Source organism: Trifolium pratense, linkage group LG6 (genome assembly GCF_020283565.1).
Source record: "Trifolium pratense cultivar HEN17-A07 linkage group LG6, ARS_RC_1.1, whole genome shotgun sequence".
Taxonomy (NCBI): Eukaryota; Viridiplantae; Streptophyta; class Magnoliopsida; order Fabales; family Fabaceae; genus Trifolium; species Trifolium pratense.
Genome location: NC_060064.1, coordinates 4,463,577 through 4,480,767, shown reverse-complemented (window position 1 = coordinate 4,480,767; position 17,191 = coordinate 4,463,577). Strand labels below are relative to the sequence as shown.

The 17,191-nt window shown below is 34.6% G+C and overlaps 1 protein-coding gene across 1 annotated transcript; it reads left to right on the top strand.

Annotated features, from left to right (window-relative positions):
• Window positions 1-4,694: 4,694 nt before the first annotated feature.
• Window positions 4,695-15,647, top strand: LOC123888713 (homeobox protein LUMINIDEPENDENS). The gene is made up of 13 exons (XM_045937857.1): window positions 4,695-5,103; window positions 7,362-7,389; window positions 7,924-8,054; window positions 8,256-8,599; window positions 8,688-8,781; window positions 8,877-8,970; window positions 9,715-9,844; window positions 9,930-9,975; window positions 10,059-10,102; window positions 10,258-10,343; window positions 10,835-11,251; window positions 13,290-13,846; window positions 14,569-15,647. Exons 1-13 carry the CDS (start codon window positions 4,927-4,929, stop codon window positions 15,487-15,489), a joined length of 3,069 nt encoding a protein of 1,022 aa, XP_045793813.1. The 5' UTR covers window positions 4,695-4,926; the 3' UTR covers window positions 15,490-15,647.
• Window positions 15,648-17,191: the final 1,544 nt, after the last annotated feature.

The following is a 17,191-nucleotide window of genomic DNA, read 5'->3' as shown; positions in this document are numbered from 1 at the left end:
AGTATATTTTAATTTGTAAACTAGCATGACATCCGTGCGTCCTCACGGGAGTCGCGGCGTTGCCGCTCCTCATTTGGTAAGATAAAATTTATTGGAAAATAGATTAAAATATAAAAAATAGAAGGGATATAATATTTGGTAAAAAAATAGAAAAAGAACAATGGTAAAATCATCACCAAAAAACCTTAGGTCTCCATATTAATATAGGAATATAAATATAGATAATGTAAAAATTATGAAAAAAATAGGCTACCTTATTAATGTATTAGTAAAAATATAGGTCTTGTAAAAATCACCAAAAAACTTATGTCAATGTATTAATATATGAGTATAAATATAGTCACTAAAAATTATTAAAAAATAGACAAGCGTATGTGAAAATATAGGTCTCACAACAATCATAAAAATAATTAGGTCACCGTATTAAATATGAGTATAACCTGTAAAATTGTAAAAAAAAAATAGACAACTTAATTTTTATTTTATTTTTGTTACAAACAACTTAATTAATATATAATTAAAAGTATAAGTCCCGTAGAAACCACACAAACAAAAAAGTTTTCATATTAATATATGAGTATAAATATAGATCCGCAAATGTTATAAAAGATGGGCAAGGTTATTAATATGAGTAAAACACATAGGTCCCCATGTACCCAAAAAAACACACACATAGGTCCCCATAAATCACACTCATATTGGTTCCAAAAATATAACAAATTAATTCATATGGCTTAGTGGTAAGTATATTAAGAAGTGTAACCAAAAGGTTAAAGGTTCAAATCTTGCTGAGAAATGTTAGAAATTTTTTAGCATTTTTCTACTAACTTTTTTTAATAAAGACACAAAATACCCTTAAAAATGATTATGTGTCAAAAAATGAAATATGAGCAAATTGGTGATTTCATATGTATCTTCTTTTAATATATTGTAGATTTATCTATTATTTATCATTTACATTATATAAATAAGAATTTAATTGATATGTATTTACGGTGTAAAAATATTTATATTGTCGAACAATTATAAGTGTTGAATTATTAAAAATATAACCTTTTAATAAATAAAAAATTAGTCGTTTCGAGTGGTAAGAGTTTTGAGTCTCTTAAGTAAGTGGTCAAAAGTTTCATATTTGGCTCTTACGTATGAACAAAATTCGATTGAGGGGAAGAACATATTTTTTGTGCCTCACATATTTCTCGAAGGCGATTAGTCATCAGTCACCATTAAACAAGAACTTTGTAAATATAACACGATAACATTAAAAAAAATTACATGGACAAGTGTAATAGAAAATCTACATTCATTTTTATTATTATTTTACTATTTTTCGGCCCCCGGTGTGATAAACTTCTGGATCCGTCCCTGTTTGGGTTGATGAAATATAATAGAATGGAGCGGAGCGGAATAGATGAGAGTCGAATGGGATGAAGCGGAATGAAATAAATCTTTCATTCCATTGTTTGGATATTTTAAAAAGGAGATAAACAAAATCGAAGGTAACTGATGGTATGAGATGAAATTTCATCCAATTCCATTCTATTATTATTATTTTATTTTATTTTTGACTAAACATCCATAAATGACCAAACAATATAACATTATTCTATTCTATCTCACTCCGCTTCATTCCATATATCCCATCAATCTAAACAGATCTTTATGGCCTGTTTGGTTCGAGGTAGATGGAGGGGAGAGAAGGGGATGTGAGGGGGTAGGGGTGGCAAAGTGGGCATGCCCGCCCCGTTTAGGCCCGCCCCGTTTAAGCCCGCCCAAAAGCGGGGCGGGGCGGGGCGGGGCAACTTAGGTGTCCGGGCTCAACAACTCAGGCCCGCCCGTTTATTGGCGGGTTGGCGGGCCGGCCCGCCAAATACTTTTTTTTTTTTTTTTTTAACTATTTGAATTATAACTTCACAATTCTTACCTCCTAGTTGATGTTAAAAAAAATACTACAAGAAACGTTAATAAGTAATTTCTTACAATTACCCTTAATTAAACTAATAGAAACATCAACTAAGTTAATAAATAATTCATTACAATATAAGATAAAAGGATAAATACTAGCAAGTGATAATTCCCATTTGAAACAAGCAAACAGCCTGTGATGCATCCAGTTCCACCAAAACATGGCTCAAAAAATTACAACTATGTCAATACCAAAAAGCCAAAGACCACAACATAGTTAAGGAAATTCAGGGACACAAAACATAAAAAACTAGCAGCAATTAATCAATCTCAAAAGCTCTCCATCACAAACACTTCATCAATTATCTTCATCATCATCTATGTCATAAACATATGATGCTTCAGTTGATGTCGTAGTGACAGAAGGGAGAAGGAAGAAGAACAAAACAAAAGCGGTGGCTTGATGGAATAGAACGACGGTGGAGTGGATTGAGTATCACGGGGCGAAGTGGAAGAAGGGAGAAAACGGCGGATGAAATGAATGAAACCTAATTTTGGAAGAAGGGAGCATACGGTGGAAGTAAAGTTTTATATGAGAGAACATTGGATTGAGATTTGGGCTTTCATTCCAAACCCAATTTTCAATTAAAGCAAAAAATTATAAAAAAATTAAAAAGCCCGCGGGCTAACCCGCCCCGCCCCACCCGCCCCGTTTTTTAGGCGGGTTAGGCGGGGGCGGGCCACCTTAAGTTAGCGAGCCGAAAACCTCAGCCCGGCCCGCCAAAAAAGGCGGGTCAAACGGGTCGGCCCGACGGGCCTGACCCGTTTTGCCACCCCTATGAGGGGGTAATATTGACAAAAAAAAATTATTTTTATTAAATCATTTTTTTAAAAAAAAAAAACATTTTTTATTCTTGAAAACAAAATTAAAAACAAAAATAAATATGATTTAATTAAAAGAAACTTTTTTTGCAAGATTACCCCATCCATTTCGTCTACCTCGAACCAAACAGGCCCTTAAATTTTGTTAAAATATATTTTTTATATAAACAATATAATTATTATTCTTCAGAGTCTTTTAAAATAATATTCAGAAAATTTCCAAGTTGTAAACTATGTTGCTCTTGTTGAAGGAAAAAAAATGTGCCATGTTCCAGCATTTAAATAAACTTTTTGGGGTATTTTGTTCTTTGTAACAGGTTGGTTTAGAGATCTTAATATTCACTCAGATTTATTGACTTTTATTGAATATTTAAGTTTGTTATTATATTGAGGTATGTAGAAATTTTATTTTTATATTTTTTATAATAAAAGATTGTTAAAATGTAAGTTAAACTTGTTGGGAAAAACAAGCATAGAGAAAATAAGAGAGCGCAAACAACAACACAAAAATATAACGTGGAAACTCCAAAATCGGAGAAAAAACCACGGCCGTTGTCTAAACCGACAACCAGAGAATATCACTATGTAAAAATTATTACAACACATAGACTACCCTCAACCATCTTATGACCCCCAGTACACCCGCACTCTCCAAAGCAAATACCTAACTACGTCTCACAACACTCTAATAAAATAGTACAAGAAAAAAAACAAAAAAGTTATATATAAGCTTAAAGTGCTAATGGCTGATGCAATTATAAACAAATAACTTAGGTCCAGTATATATGCTTGGTTTCCCTCTTGCTTCACCAAATTAAGCGATGTGAGACTTCTCCAGTAGCTAATTTCGAACCTCCTTCTTTATTTTAAAAACCGGACGATGTGGCCTTTAACAATTAACCCCAACAAAACTATTGTTTATTTCTTGTAAAACTTATTAAGAGCTCGTTTGAATTGACTTATTTTTGTGCAAATAAATAAGTTTTATATTAATTTATAAGTTTCAACTAACGAAAACTATATTCTTGTAACCTATTTTTATTTATATAGCTTATTGTATTATTATCGGTGGTCGGTTCTTATTAGAGTAATTACATAGAATGTATTATATAAAAAAATAATAATTACATAAAAGGTAAACAAATTATAATATTATTAAAACTGATAAGGATAAATTAGTAATTAGTAAACTTGATAGGAAAATTGTTTATGTTTTATGTTCCAATTTTTATGTGTATTTATCCTATTATTTCTATAATTTTTTTTGGGTACTTATTTCTATAATTTATTGACTAAACTTTTTATAATTTATTTAGATTTATAATTGATTTATTTTTTATTTATTTATTTTGATATATAATTGTTTCTACTAAACTTCATAATTTTATTTATTTCATATTTTTTTTAACAGTATTTTGTTTGTAGTAAAATTACAACCAAGGATACTAGCGGGCCAGACAGACGTCTGTTTGTGTCTAATTTATGTAAAAAAATTTGCTGTTAAAAAAAATGTGTCTTATGTTATAGTGAATTTGTTAATAACAGGTTTTTGTTGTTACTAAAAAAAATAAGGATATTGTTAAAAATCGACACCAAATTTTTTTATCATCTTTATATACTGGTATAGATAAAATTTGAAATATGAAATATTAGTAAAATAAATTTAGCATTTATAAATGTAATTTTTTTTTTTTGCATTTATAAATATCAATTATGACAGAAATTAGTTGCAACCTCTTCGCAATTGCAGGTGCGGGGATTGAACGTAGTTTTTCCTATTAAGTTCAGCGTTAATCACCACCCAACTAATTAATGATCGATATTGATAAATGTAATTTTACTTCTGAGATGATATTAATAATTAATAATAATTTTATTGATTTAACCTTGATTTAATGATAAAAAATACTCTACATGGTAAAATACTTGTGCACCCAAACACGGCCTAACTCTCTCTCGTGTCATCGGTGTCAGAACTCTATCTGTCGTTCTCTCTCAAAAATTAGCTCCCACCGAAACCCTAACCAGTTTACGTTTTGAACTGGGAACCAACAAGAATCATCGTGGATTGATTTCTCATAGCAATATTAATGCGTGTTGCTCCACACTGCAACGAAGAAACATCGATCTTCGTTATCAATGATGGAGCTCTGGAACGACGGTTTATCGGAGCTGGAGATTGGTAGTTCCGTTGATTCAATCCAGAAGTTTTTAGGTTCTCAAAGAGAACTCTTACATAGCCAGATCGATCAGTTTCAGGAAATCGTCGTCACACAATGCAAACTCACCGGTGTCAATCCTCTTTCTCAAGAAATGGTGCTCCCTCTCATCGAGCTTGCATCTGTTAATTTTGTTTGATTTGAACTATTTTATCATCAATTTCATGTTTATCTTCATTTTTTTTGGCAATTGCGTAATAGAATTGTTATTATTATTATTAGTATAGTATAGTTATACAAAAATCTGTAGACAAAGGATGGATAATTATTATTAGTGTAATAATGCGGCAGATTAGGATTGCAATGTTGTTGATTTATGCAAATTGTAAAAAATGCATGAACCTTAGTCCATTGCGCTTTGTTAGTTTAAACACCTTATAGTTGTATGCATAATAATAATTATTATTAGCATAATGCTGAAAATTAGGTTTGCAATGTTGTTGATTTATGGTAAATGTAAAAACTGCAAGAACCTTAGTCCATTGCGTTTTGTTTGGTGGGCACACGCGCGCAGAAACGTTTAAACACCTTCCAGTTGTATGCATAATTATTAGTATTAGTATAAGGCTGAAAAGTAGGTTTGCGATGTTGTTGATTTATGGTAAAAGTAAAAACTGCAAGAACCTTAGTCCATTGCGTTTTGTTTCATGCGCGCGCACTCACGCAGACACTAGCTGTAAACACATTTCATCTGTATGGATAATTATTATTATTGTTAGAAATAATATAAAACCATTGATATGGCTCTATCCTAACACCTTAAGGTTTTGGGATAATCGGTTATTTGACATGGTATCAGAGCCTATCCTAGATCTATTGTTGGGCTTCCCGCATCGTCCACGCTTCAGGCCCATTGGGCCTGAGCGTGAGGGGGTGTGTTGGATATTCCGCCTTCATTGCGGTCCGCCCCCGTCCGCCTAATTGCGGCATTTGGGTTGCCTTCATTGCAGCCTCCAACACCTTCATTGTGTTGGGTGTGAAGGGGTGGATTTAGTCCCACATTGCTAAGAGATATGGCCTGTGTAGTGTTTATATACTAGAGGCAATCCTCACCTTACAAGCCGGTTTTGTAGGGATGAGTTAGGCCTCGATATTAATCTGACATGGTATCAGAGCCTATCCTAGATCCATTTGTTGTTTGTTGTGGAGACCTCCCATATTTGGGCCACCCGTTGTTGGACGTGAGGGGGTGTGTTAGAAGTCCCACATTGGCTAGAGATATGGCAAAGATAGTCTTTATAAGTGTAGTGCAAACCTCAACTCTCAAGCTAGCTTTTGTGGTTGAGTATAGGCCTCTAAAATTCTAATATGGTATCAGAGCCTCTATGACTAAGTGGTCTAGAGTTCGATCCCCGCTCCCCTCACTTTCTAATTAAAAAGTGGAATTTAAGCATATGGTAGGTGGGCCTATGCATTATCCACGCTTCAAGCCCAAGTGGGCTCTTGCGTGAGGGGGCGTGTTAGAAATAATATAAAACCATTGATATGGCTCTATCCTAACACCTTAAGGTTTTGGGATAATCGGTTATTTGACAATTATTATTAGTATATTGCTGAAAATTAGGCTTGTGACGTTGTTGGTCTATGGTAAATGTAAAAACTGCAAGAACATTAGTCCATTGCGTTTCGTTTCATGCGCGCGCACACAAACACTAGTTGTAAACACCTTCCAGTTATATGGATAATTATTATCAGTATACTGCTGTAAATCAGGTTTACGATGTTGTTGATTTATGCTAAATGTAAAAACTGCACGAACCTTAGTCCATTGTGTTTTGTTTCACGCGCACAGACACTAGTCGTAAACACCTTCCAGTTGTATGGGTAATTATTATCAGTATAATGCTGCAAATCAGGTTTGCGATGTTGTTGATTTATGCTAAATGTAAAAACTACAAGAACCTTAGTCCATTGCGTTTTGTTTCGCACACGCATAGCCACTAGCTGTACACACCTTTTAGTTGTATGGAAATTATTATCAGTATAACGCTTCATAATTAGGTTTGTGATGTTGTTGATTTATGGTAAATGTAAAAAAACTGCAAGAACCTTAGTCCATCGCGTTTGTTTCACGCCCCCGCACGCCATTAGTTGTAAAGACCTTCCAGTTGTATGGATAATTATGATTAGTATAGTGCTGCAAATTAGGTTTGCTATTTTGATTTATGGTAAATGTAAAACCGCAAAAACCTTAGCCCATTGTGTTTGTTTCACGCGTGCACAGATACTAGTTGTAAACATCTTCCAGTTGTATATTTGCTTTTATGTGTCAATCAGCTCTTTCAATGCATCATTAGATAGTTGGATCTTGTCCAAATTTACTTCATTTATTAATGGTTTTGTTTTTTTGCACAGGCTGCTGGTGCTTTGTCAATACAAATCGGTAAGTCTTTGCCGGAATTTTATTTATTTTTGAGAAGATTAATTAGCATATTGAAGTATATAATTACATGTTTTAGATCTCAGGGATTAATTTTCTGTGGAATTTTTTAATTTTGTTTTATATTATATATCACCAATGTGGCCTACTTAGCTAACATGTAATTTGACCCTTGTTCCATTGCACTATCATTTGCTATACTTCACAGTTGGCTTATATATAGACACAACACGGACACATACACATTTACACAGATAATAATTTGAGAAAATGAAAGTGATTGAATGTAACCACACATGTAGGCGCTGTGTCAGTGCTACTTAGGCCTTCTTCCGAACTCTTTCAATCATAATAGCTTCTAAAAAACCCATCAATCTGGAAGTTGCATACTTTCTTCACTTTAACAGATGGAATAAGTGGTCCAAGACAGAAATCTTGTGTTTATGCCTCTTTTAGTCTTATTCTGAGCATTATTTGTGTTTATTACAAATTTATCTACTTTTTATTTCATGTATATCTCTTAATCCAAATTTGCAGGAAAAAGACCTAGGGATTTATTAAATCCAAAGGCTGTAAATTACATGCAATCAGTTTTTTCTATTAAAGATGCAATTAGCAAGAAAGAATCTCGCGAGATCAGTGCTTTATTTGGTGTAACAGTAACGCAGGTTTGTATGCAGAAACATTTCCTATCCGATTGTTAGATTCACATTTATAATTTTTATTTTTTGACAATTCGATTCACATTTATAATTATTACCCTTTATGAGGACAAAAGAGGGGCATTTTCACTTCAAATTTTGTTGTAGGATTACACGTTACCTAGTTCTTATGTACTAACTATTACGAGTCTTTGTACTTTGGTTTAGGTGCGTGACTATTTCACTAGTCAACGTTCAAGAGTGAGGAAACAAGTTCAGTTGTCGAAGGAGAGGGCATTAAAATCTAATTCTTGTGCGGAATCTCTTGATGTGCAAATAAACTCTGATCCCGTGAGATCAATGAATCCAGCTCCCTTAAACTCTGTTGGTGCCACCAACGTGGAAGAAGCATCTTATTCCGCACAGGAAGCAGCTCTTTCTGACCTAGATGACTCAGATAAACAATTTGTTGAGAACATTTTTGGTCTAATGCAGAAAGAGGAAACATTTTGTGGACAGGAGAAATTGTTGGAGTGGATATTGACAATACGTAATTTTTCAGTCTTATTGTGGTATGTGATTAGTTTTTTCAATAGCTTTTTTGTTCAATAGTAGTTATTTATATTTTTCTGATTTAGTTTTACGGCTCTTTACTTGTAGGTTTTTGACCGGAGGAGGTGCAATGACTTTAGCAAATTGGTTGAGTAAAGCCGCCGTTGAAGAGCAAACGAGTGTGCTGCTTCTTGTCTTGAAGGTAAATCTGGATATCTGGTTAATATACATTGTTTGCGTTATTTTGGCCGGCACATAAGTAAATACTATTAGACTTACTGGTTAACTATTTTGCAGGTTCTTTGTCATTTGCCTTTACATAAAGCCCATCCTGCCCATATATCAGCTTTATTGCAGAGTGTTAATAGACTGCGGTTCTACAGGACATCAGGTGTGATTTTTATTTTCCAGACCCAGTGTGCACATCAAACTTGACATTGGGTGTCTTATGTATATATTAACCTTAGATTGTACCTTGATGGCAAGCGTTTGATAGATAATGACTACAGTTGACAGATGTATAATAGCAGTGTATCATATTTTCTTGCAGTAGGAAGTGTTTTAACATGCTGTTAGCTTGTAGCCTGTTTACTCTGGCAAACTCTCTTACATTAACATGGCTGATTCAAACTTGTCAGTTATGTTTTTTTCTTGAGTCTCATATTCATATATTTCTGTTTTCCTTGTCTGTGGGATGTTGATTATGAAAGCATTCTTTGAGGTTTTATTTTCATGTTTCTTTAGTTGACAAAGGGCTCGTTATTATTAATTAATGACACCGCTCATATTAGAAGTAACAAGATAGAGAAGTGGAAGGGGGTTGACAATTGAATCTAGTTATCATTTGATTCATTAAGTGTCAGTCTGTCACTTTGTATCACACAGCCAAGTGAAAGATGAAATGTTTTCACTTTTGTGTTTGAGCTATAGATGACATTTTTCATTTTTAGATTGCTTTATTTAACAACTCACTTCAAGTTCAATGTCCTTTTTAACATTTTCTTAGATGGCTGTAAATAGTTTCAACTTTAAAGTCTTAATTTGAAGGGCTGCTGTTTGATATCACTTAAAAGTCTAGTAATTATACTATCTTGATAAACTATATGAATTATAGTCTCACATATTTGAGGATCAGACATATCTAACAGGGCAAGGGTTTTGTTATCAAAGTGGAGCAAATTGTTAACAAGGAACCAAGCCATAAAGAAACCCAATGGTGTTAAGCTTTCCGGTGATGGTCGAAAAGAGATAATACTTTCTCAGAGGCAAGCTTATGTCTTGATCTAATTTCGATACATAATGTGTTAGACCTTCTTTCTTTCTCAATTAATATGATATATATTTTTTCAGCATTGGTCAAACCATCGGCCCTGAATCATGGCATTTTGATGTTCCTGTAAGTGTTTTCTTAAACGTACATTTCAGCTAGCAATGGCTTTTCAATTTGCATGTTTCTTAGCTACCATTTCTTTCTACCAGGAAGACATTCTTGCTCTCTCAAATGAATTTTCAGATGATTTCAGGTTTGTGTTTATTTCGGCTGATTGCTTTATTGTCTTCATCATCTTTTAGTGAATAAGTCTTTCTACCTACAAATTCTGTGCCAACCTATTATAGTTGGTTGTTTTTGCTTTTACTGGTTGTAAATTATGCTCAGACTTGTTTCTTTTCTGTTCAGGAAACCGGAATCTCAATCTGTGAAATTGTTACTATCCAGCTCAGATGATTATAATAAGAAACACCCCCTTGGTGTATCTTCATCTCGTATCCTTGGAGGTTTTTTTTTTTTTTTGTTGACTACATATTAACTGGTTCTTCAGAAGGCTTTGGATAGAATAACAAACACATGAAATAAAATGCTTTGGATAGAATTTTGAATTGAGTGACAATTGAGTGCTAATTTTCCTTCAAAAAAGCAAATTCATCCTGCAACTTCTCTCCTTGCTACTCTTTCTAACCATGTACTGATTTTTTCAGCACAGAACAATTACCAATGTTTGAAAGTTCCGAGTGGCAATTCTTAATCTAATACCTAACTTGGTGTTATATTCCTGAGACTAGCCGGCTAAAGAATAGAAATAGAATAAAAATAAAATAGTGATTTACTCAATAATAATATATAACTTGGTGTTATATTCCTGAGACTAGCCGACTAAAGATTAGAAATAGAATAAAATAGTGATTTACTCAATAAATTTGTCAATGGTCCATGTTAGCTGTTGAATAATGGAAAATGTTAACTTAACCTATCTCAGAATCTAGAGAGCGCAGAAAAGTGCAATTGGTGGAACAGCCAGGATCGGTGAGTAGAAGCCCACAAGCGGCAAGGACAGGGCCGGTAAGTCAGGGCCGTCCTATGTCTGCTGATGATATCCAGAAAGCAAAAATGCGTGCATTATTTATGCAGAGTAAGTATGGGAAAACTGCTTCAAAAGAAAATAAAGCCAAAATCAATAGTCCAAGCAAATCTCAGACAAAGCAGGCAAGTATTGCAGTTTGCTCTTCTAAAGTTCCAGTGCCACTCAAAAATGAAGTAGACAAGAAACCTCTGCTGCTTCCCTCTAAAACTACTAATAGGCCAGAAGCTCCTAATTCTAAACTGAAAATGGATTTGAAGGAACCTCTCTGGGAGAAGTGCAAGAGGGTGAAAATACCCTGGAAAACACCAGCAGGTACATTTGCATATTTTTGTTGGTTCTATCAATTCATGCCTATTAGGATAGAAAAATTGGTGAAATTCTTTGACATCCGGAAAAAAATGTTCTAAAGACCGAGAACAGACCATATTAAGAGGTATGGCTGTCGTTGAGTTTAAAGAGGTATCTTAGTCGAATTGCTGCACATTTTCTTGGAGGACAATTCAGACGCTTCTTTGCAACTCTGATGCTAACCCTGTTGACCCGTCTCCTTTTAAGTAGCTTGGGAATATTTGCCCATTTGTACAGATTCCTACATTTCTAGCATCACTCTTGAGATTTATAAAAGTTTGCCGTACAAATCTGTCTCTTGGAGTTTGATATTCGGAAATGGATCCTCTCAAGTTTTTTTTTTCTCTCATGTCTCTTATGTGTTATCAATCTCAACATTGAACAGAAAAAGGTGATGAGTTTTTAATGTAAAAAATGGAAGTAAATCAATGGTGAGATTGATAACACGAGAGAACAAAACTTGAGAGAATCGATTCCCTTGATATTCGAACACTGTCACTAACACGGATTTGCCCAAGGATTTTCGGACCATCCATTATCTCTCAAACATCCGTAAATGGTTCAATTTGATTTTTTCCACACGTGTTATTACTAATTGCGGGATAGTTCTAAATCTAATTATTAATACACTCAATTTTGGATTTTGTAATTCACAATAACGAGTTATGATAAAACCAGTAAAAGGGGATCGCAAATAGAGGGTAATTTACCAATTCTCAATAGCTTGTTAATTTACTATCTAATTTTCATGTAAAAAAATTTCAATTATATTGCAATTAGCTGTTCTCTGTTGTTCCTCTACATATTTTCTATTACTCATGGAGTAAAAGTTCAGACATAGATGTGTTTGGTTTATGCGTGAATCAGCACTATAAATCCATGTTTTTCCATTTTCGTTTAATGTGCCAAGCAACAGTGAAATTCAATGCTTCATTAGAATCAATACACGACCCTGAGTTGCTGTTGCTGATGCGTAGGTGTGAATGTATATGGGGTGCTTCGGCCAAATAAAAGATGTAACTATACAATTATGAACTGAATAATCAATCAATAATAAAGTATAGCATTTACTCTCCAATATAGTCCAATAGTTTATAAAACTAATTAGTCCCTCAAGTAAATATGACCCTATTCAAGTCAGCATAGGCATTAGTGAGAACACTAAGATAATTTTATCTACACCATATTGGTAAAAATAGGACGAGGCTTTCATCTTGGAATCCGGAGGGGAACTGTTTACATGGTATTCCACGTCCAAGCAATATTGCATTGGGGCATTTTATTTTGTAATTTACAATCCTGAATCCTGATCACATATTCGGCTGGACTTCGGAGTATTGGTTTTTTATCTGCGGTGAGAAGGAATACATGGTTTAATTCACGACGTTTGCTTTGTATGTTTTTACTACAAAGCAGATTAGGCAACGGAATGTAATTACAAGTGTTGGGTAATATTTGAAGGTTTAAACTCGGTGCTACATGTAAACTACATCCTGCAGTAATAAGAATTCCAGCATCTTACTATTATTGTTGTCTGTAATATTATATAAGACACTGTATACAGCAAACGGTTGCCCATTTCTTTTGGGTGACTTGTGTGATTCAATTACAAAACTTGAAAACTAATGACGGGTTGTGTGATAATATTGTTGGCTAAACTCCTTAGGACAGCAACATTTGCTTTGGTTTCTTTTCCACTTCTCATAAAACGCATTTAATTTGCTCCATACGAAACTTGATTATTAATCACCAAGTTCATTATGGAAGTTGGTAAATCTTGTAATTTATAAATAATAAAAGTGGGTAAATGATCTGATGGAAGCAAGTTATTTATACGGTTACAGACCATGGATATGTTTTGTAGCTTTTTTTTTTTTTTTTGACTAAATGTTTTGTAGCTAACCATAATAAAAATACACCTTTCAAATTTTATTTTTCCCTTTTCTTTCATTTTCGAATTTGGCGATCTTACGTTTTTTATTACCTTTTCCTTTTTTTGCAGAAGTAGAACTTAAAGATACCTGGAGAGTTGGCGTTGGTGAAAATAGCAAAGAGGTTCATGTTCAGGAAAATAGAAACCACAGGGACAAAGAATCCATTTATAGGACAGTACAAGAGATGCCCCCTAACCCCAAGGAGCCTTGGGATCTCGAAATGGACTATGATGACTCTTTGACACTGGAAATTCCTATTGAACAGCTACCGGATGGTGATGGTCCTGAAATAGTAGACGAATCCAATCAATTTGAAACTCATGCTGCTGCTGTTCAAGCTGTGGCCTCCTCATCTTCAGCCAGTAATGCAGCCACTGCTGAACCTGATTTAGAGTTGCTTGCCGTACTGCTAAAAAATCCAGACTTGGTATTTGCCTTAACTTCTGGACAAGTTAGCAACGTATCAAATGAGGAAACCTTGAAGCTGCTTGACATGATCAAGAGAGGCACTGTAAACGTGGGATTAAGTGTAAATGCAAATGGCAACCCTGGTAATAGTGCAAAAGCCCCCGAGAAGGTGGAAGTTTCTCTCCCATCTCCAACTCCTTCAAGAGATCCAAGCACGGTGCGTGATTTGAGTTCATACTGCAACAACTATTTGTCAAAGATCTTATCATGTCTGATGTCTCATTTCAGAGTGCCATGCACTCTCCACTTTAGCCACGTTGGCCTGTGTTTGTTGAGAGTTGACAGCAGATAGTTGTAGCATAGGGTGTTGAGGAAAATGGGTTTTTTAGTGGTGGCCCCAATTGAGATCTAAATGAAATGAATGTTCTTTTTGTTTCCTTGTTTGTTTTATTTAGTTTTTCATCACCAAGATGTTTCATTGTCAAGTTCATGATGGATGCCACGTAAAAAGTATTCTATATTAGCAAATAGCCAATTTAGGGAACCAATGGATTAGTCTCTTAGATTTTCGTTGCTAACTAAGAGAGGGTTTAGTTTTGGAGTCTTTTGCTTGTATCTAGATTAGGCAATTAATTTGGAGAACGGATCCTCTCTGGTGGTTTTTTATTGGAGTGTGTCCAATAGCCATCCAATTATGTGGAACCCATCGGAGCAATAGTTAATGTGGTTGAGATTGTTGAGATTTCACTGCATAAGATCTCTTTCCATTAATTTGAGACCCTTAGCCCGACCAAGAATGCATGAAGGCCCTCCACACTATTTTCCTTACAATTGTCAACGTGCTAAAAACTTTAAAATCATTACTACAATAAATAATCATTTAAAAGAATATTGGTTAACTGCATTAACTAATGGCTTCTCATTTTTTCAACTTTTCAGAGTGGATACAGCATAGAAGCACCAAAGAACCCATTTACGCAGCAAAATTTAGCACATGATAGAAGAACTTTCAGGAGCTCTGCTTCAATTGCAACTACCAACTTATCATCTCAGATTCCGGCAACTAGCACTACAGTAAGACAACATCATACATTTGTTCCATTTTCAAAGCAGCTCAACGGCACAACAGCATCTCCATATTCACTACCTCCGGCAACTAATATTATTCCCGAAAAACAACCACTTCACTCCCACTCTTCCGTGTATGTACAAACACCATTCTCTGATAGAGGTTTAGCCATGAAGAACACGATCACTGCAGATGTATCTCCAGTTGGTGCACATTCAACACATATAGCAATGCGGGCTGATGGCATAAATAACATAAAACCAGCAGTACCTAATTCTAGTATGCAACAAGAGGGTTTGTCTAATTCATTCCCACAATCCTTCACGTTGAGCTCACCAACAACATCACGCTCAGCCGCACAACAGATACATGCACATATGATGCCCAACCAGCCCCATTTCATTGAACCTTCATATCATAACCCTGTCCATCCCTATCAACCACAATTCGAAAAATCAGATCCCATGTCAGATTTGCAAAGAGTTAGGCAGGATATACCACTGAGTTATCATTCTCAGCAAAATCATAACAACTATAACTCGTTGGTTGGGGGATCCATGCAATCTGGTTCGTGGGATAGAAACAATCATGAAAGGGAGGGATTTGAATCATGGAGTCCACACGATAGTCCAACTAGGAATCCTAGGTATGTTCAAGGTAGGAATCCCCCAGAGTCCAGAATGAATAATGTAAGAAATCATAGACCTGAATGGTCAAGGCAGCGAGGTTCTTCTGGACACTGGGACCGTGGTAGGAATGAGAATAGAAAATGGCATGATCAGAGACGGTGATTTTTGTGTTCAAATTTATTTGGTCTTTGGGTTTCAATCAGACCCTTAACTTGCTGGATATATAAAGTTGGACTCTGATAACAATAATTTTTATTTTTGTTAATGGAGAGTGGATATGGATCTAAATTGATTGTTGGATAATCAGGACATTACAGTCAGCACTGTTGCAGTGTTTTGAATGAGTTTTGATTTGAGTATCAACTATAAAAAAATTTAAAATTTACCACTAAAAAAGTAGATGTTTTCTCTCCCCACCCCCCGTGAATCTTTTATCCCCCCTGAGTTTCCAATTTTGCCCTTGAAAAAACTTCGGTTCGTAGAAACCGAAGTTTTTTTTTGCCTTGAAAACAAATTTCGGTTTCTAAAAACCGAAATTTACTCTGAATTTGCACTAGAAAAAATTCGGTTTCTGCGAACCGAATTTTTCACAAGGGCAAAATTGGAATATTGGGGGGTATAAAAGAAACACGGGGGGCCCGAAGAGAAAACATCAAAAAAGTATTGCTTTTGCTTCACTCATGGATTTGAAGTTTAGTTTGGTACTTTTGGTGCCTTTTACATATCAAAATCTCTGTTTTTTGTGAATTAGTAAATAGTAATTACATCTATAAAATTGTAAAGTCTAAAATACACATGTTAAATCAATATGTCTCTTCAGACTTCAAGTTGATCTTGAATCCATACCACAACCTAGGATTAATTTGCCAATGAAATTGAGGTCATTGATAAATTTCAAGACCTCCATACTGAAATTAATTAGAAGTGATTACTGATTAGAAAACCTCAAATTCATTCGACAAATTAATCCTAATTGAGGCCAATAGTGGTTGATTTCACTTGTTCGCAACAAATAGCAGTACTCATAAAAAAAGATGCTAAATAAATGCAGTCTTTTCTGATATAAAAATTCTCAAACCAGTGTTTTTTGCATAGGAAATCCAAATGCTGGCATATTTTCGTATGTTATTTTCAAAGTCATTTTGGATGATCCTAATGTTTCATGTTGGCAATATCTTAGTTCTCATCAATATTCTTTTCAATGACACCAAATACCCTAAAAAAACAAATACTTGATAGATCTAGCGAGAGACTAAAACACCTATGAGTTTAAATTTTATAGGGGCAAAATGAGAGAAGTTTTTTTTTTTTTTACATGAACTAAAACTCAAATTCGCCAATTTTATAGGGACTAAAAACACCTTTAACCTAAGATTAAATGATACAACAATAGTGTAAAAAAAAAATGATACAACAATACTTGTATTGAATTAGCGAGTAGTATCCTTTCAAAATTTCTAATGTTAATATATATGGTTTAAAGGATATAGGAAAACGGAATAAAGAAATTTTACAGGCTCAATCAATTAAAATTCACAATTGTGATACATCATATTATTATTTAAAAATTAATACATATTAAAAAAAATAAGAAAAAGCTGAACAGGTCTTTTAAACCGTTTCTTCATGTATTCCTTTGAGTGCTTTATCACTTCAACACGATTCAAAGGAAAAGAACATATTTCTACAATTGTCTTCTTCTCCAGATACTGGTTCAAGAACCCTTTCTCGGCGCTGGAATGAACCCAGAGGGATGATGTCGTCACTAGGACGGTGGCGAGCGGCGTAGGGATTGCTAGAGTGGGCGACGATGGCCAAACGGTGATGAGAGGAAAATGAAGCATTGTACTGTGGAGGAAGAGGA

Bases quoted from the DNA above. Each gene is read 5' to 3' on its own strand.
- LOC123888713 (XM_045937857.1), top strand. From the start codon at position 4,927: ATGATGGAGCTCTGGAACGACGGTTTATCGGAGCTGGAGATTGGTAGT. The intron at 8,055-8,255 runs GTTTGTATGCAG...ACTTTGGTTTAG, and splicing joins TTGGTGTAACAGTAACGCAG to GTGCGTGACTATTTCACTAG. The intron at 8,600-8,687 runs GTATGTGATTAG...CTTTACTTGTAG, and splicing joins AATTTTTCAGTCTTATTGTG to GTTTTTGACCGGAGGAGGTG.